Source organism: Otolemur garnettii, unplaced genomic scaffold, assembly GCF_000181295.1.
Source record: "Otolemur garnettii isolate 467f Iridium unplaced genomic scaffold, OtoGar3 scaffold00064, whole genome shotgun sequence".
Taxonomy (NCBI): domain Eukaryota; kingdom Metazoa; phylum Chordata; class Mammalia; order Primates; family Galagidae; genus Otolemur; species Otolemur garnettii.
This window is the reverse complement of record NW_003852459.1, coordinates 3834966-3837465: the sequence shown is the minus strand read 5'-3', so window position 1 is coordinate 3837465 and position 2500 is coordinate 3834966. Positions and strand designations below refer to the sequence as shown.

General features: G+C 35.1%; 1 protein-coding gene across 1 annotated transcript in view; it reads left to right on the top strand.

The window, feature by feature from the left end:
* The window catches only part of ZEB2 (zinc finger E-box binding homeobox 2), a 130001-nt gene that overhangs the window by 93557 nt on the left and 33944 nt on the right, over nt 1-2500 (top strand). Inside the window, exon 4 of the mRNA XM_003793003.3 lies at nt 1106-1177. Within this exon, the coding sequence (XP_003793051.1) occupies nt 1106-1177 (72 nt within the window). The remainder of the gene's footprint in view (nt 1-1105; nt 1178-2500) is intronic.

Below are 2500 nucleotides of genomic sequence, written 5' to 3'. Positions count from 1 at the left end.
GCCTGTTTTTCTATCAGAGTAGATTAGAATGTGATGAGCAAAGAGCAATCGGGATAAATTTGGGAATTTATAAAGTTTCTCTTGCTTTAAGTAAAATTATTATTAACACAGAGAGATTCTCAGCCTGGACTATGTTTGATTGTCATTAGTATTATCACTGTAAAGATACAATTTTTTAAAGTTTATGTGTAATTTACGTTCTTGAAAGGTGTTTAACTGCCAGCTGCTCTGCTCCATCCTTTCATATCTTCTGCAAACTGGTGGGAAAATAATTCAAGAGTTCTCCTACTCTTCAAACTCTCTTGTTTTAAAATATTGCTGACTTTGAAAATGACCTTCAATCAGTTATGAATATTCCACTTCAACTTTAAATATTTTCATCTTCACGAGAACATCGAGCTGTTGTTATATTTATGTATTTTTCTTCAGAAAGTGAGTCTGATTACCTACTAGGGCATAAATGCTAAGGAGAGAAAGATATTTGTGAAATGGTTGGGACGGGAATAAGGAAAGAATGTTTTAGAAGTTTCTATGAAACAGAAACAGTGAAACAAGTATTTTTGATACCACTGAGATATTTGTTGCATAAACTGGGCATTCCAAGTTTTGATATATGGAATTAGGTTTTTTTAAAAGAATGCTCGCACAGATTGGCACCATCAGAGCTACCCCAAGGCGAAGGAATAGCATGAAAATAAAATGGGAAATTCTGACTTGAAACTAACAGGCTGAGCTACCAGAGGCGTAGCAGCTAGCATGCCTCTCATAAGTACAAATTCTTGCTTGCTTTTGACTCTTAGTGAAAAAATAATATCTTTCCCCTATTTGTCACTAGAACTGCCACCAGAAGAAAAGCCCTTCCTTGGCTCCAAATAAACACCTCTGTTTTTCACAGTTTGCAGTGATGCTTAAAGTAAATAAGTTCTTGTGCAGCCGGCACTATTGGGTTCATTCAATTGCCTGAACAAAGCTATTGTTTAGAGGTTTACAACAAGCCTTTTCTCTGTTTCCTGTAAAAGAGTCTTCCTTGTTCCTGTGTTTGGCATGCTTCGTATAGTAAGCCTTTCTACAATTTTCAAATACTAAAGATAATTTTCCCCCACAGAAGAGATGAAGGAAGACTATGACACTATGGGGCCAGAAGCCACGCTCCAGACCGCAGTTAACAGTGGTGCAGGTGAGTTCTGTTTACCACACTAAGGTCCTATGTGTCCTGTGTCACGTGCATTTAGTGATTCAGGGAGAGAAACACTGACCCATCCATTTGCATCTCCATGATTCAACAGATAAGCCAGAGTTCACAGGTCTCTGGTTTTGTATCAAATCAGATTTCTCTACATGTTGGTATTTTATTAAGCAAATACATCCTTTATTCTGATGTTCTTAATTTGCCTGTGAAGCTAAAGAATATCCAATTGTCTGAATGAATACTTTCAGAGCAAGAGTTGGGTGAATTTCCAGTAGTAATTTTTATTTTAAAAGATTGACAAAATAATTTTTAAATTAGAATATGATCTGCCTCTACTGGCCACCACTTGATATCAATGACTGATATTGATATTCCACTGATATCAGATTTTTGATATCAGTCATTGAGAATTTAAATGATATGGTGTAATTTAGACTATGAAATCTTTTTTCAGAAAGACAAGTTTCCATGAACATTCTTCACAAAAATCAGTCACCCATGTTCCTTTTCATTCTTTCTTCACTTTTAACTTTCTGCCTCTTTTAGCCCCTCCAATGTTTTCCAGGCAGAAGTTTTAGAGCAGAATTGACAATTTCACTTCTTTTAAATGAAGTGAAAACAGTTACAGTGGGAAGGTAGTAAGTGGTATTTTTGTTTTACTCCACTCCTGCTATAGAATGGAGTTGCAACACAATTGCGGCATTCCATATTTCTTCACAAAAACAGAATGGCACCTTCTTTCACTTTCTCATGTCACTGGCACAAATTTACATTGACTCACTGTGTTTATCTCTCCTCTGCTGGGTGAGACTAATTATTTTTGGTGTTTCCAATAGTTCTCCACACTGCCGTTACAAATATTAACTTAGCGCCCAGCGCAAAATTACCTTTCAAAACAAAACAAAACACAAAACCCTGAAAAAAACTTGCAGTTTTGTGAATGTTTTAGCAATGTAAATAATTAAGACATATATGTATACACATCCCTATGCTCATACACATCATAATAAGTTGCTCACACCGTGCTTCTGCGTACAAAGCTCTTGTTAATAACATAAAGGTACCAGTTCACTTTCTTGGGTATGATAAAACAGAAATAATGAAAAACTTATTTATTATTCATTTGAATAATGTCAATTTAAGGTCCAAAAATAAAACTATGCAATACGTCGTTATAGAAAAGGTATAGAAGTAGGTGTCAATAATCCTAATTTTTAAACATAGCTCTGGCAATAACTATATCATGACCTTAGAAAAATCACTTTTCCTCTTTAGAACTCAGTTTCTGTAACTGTAAAATGAATAGCTTGA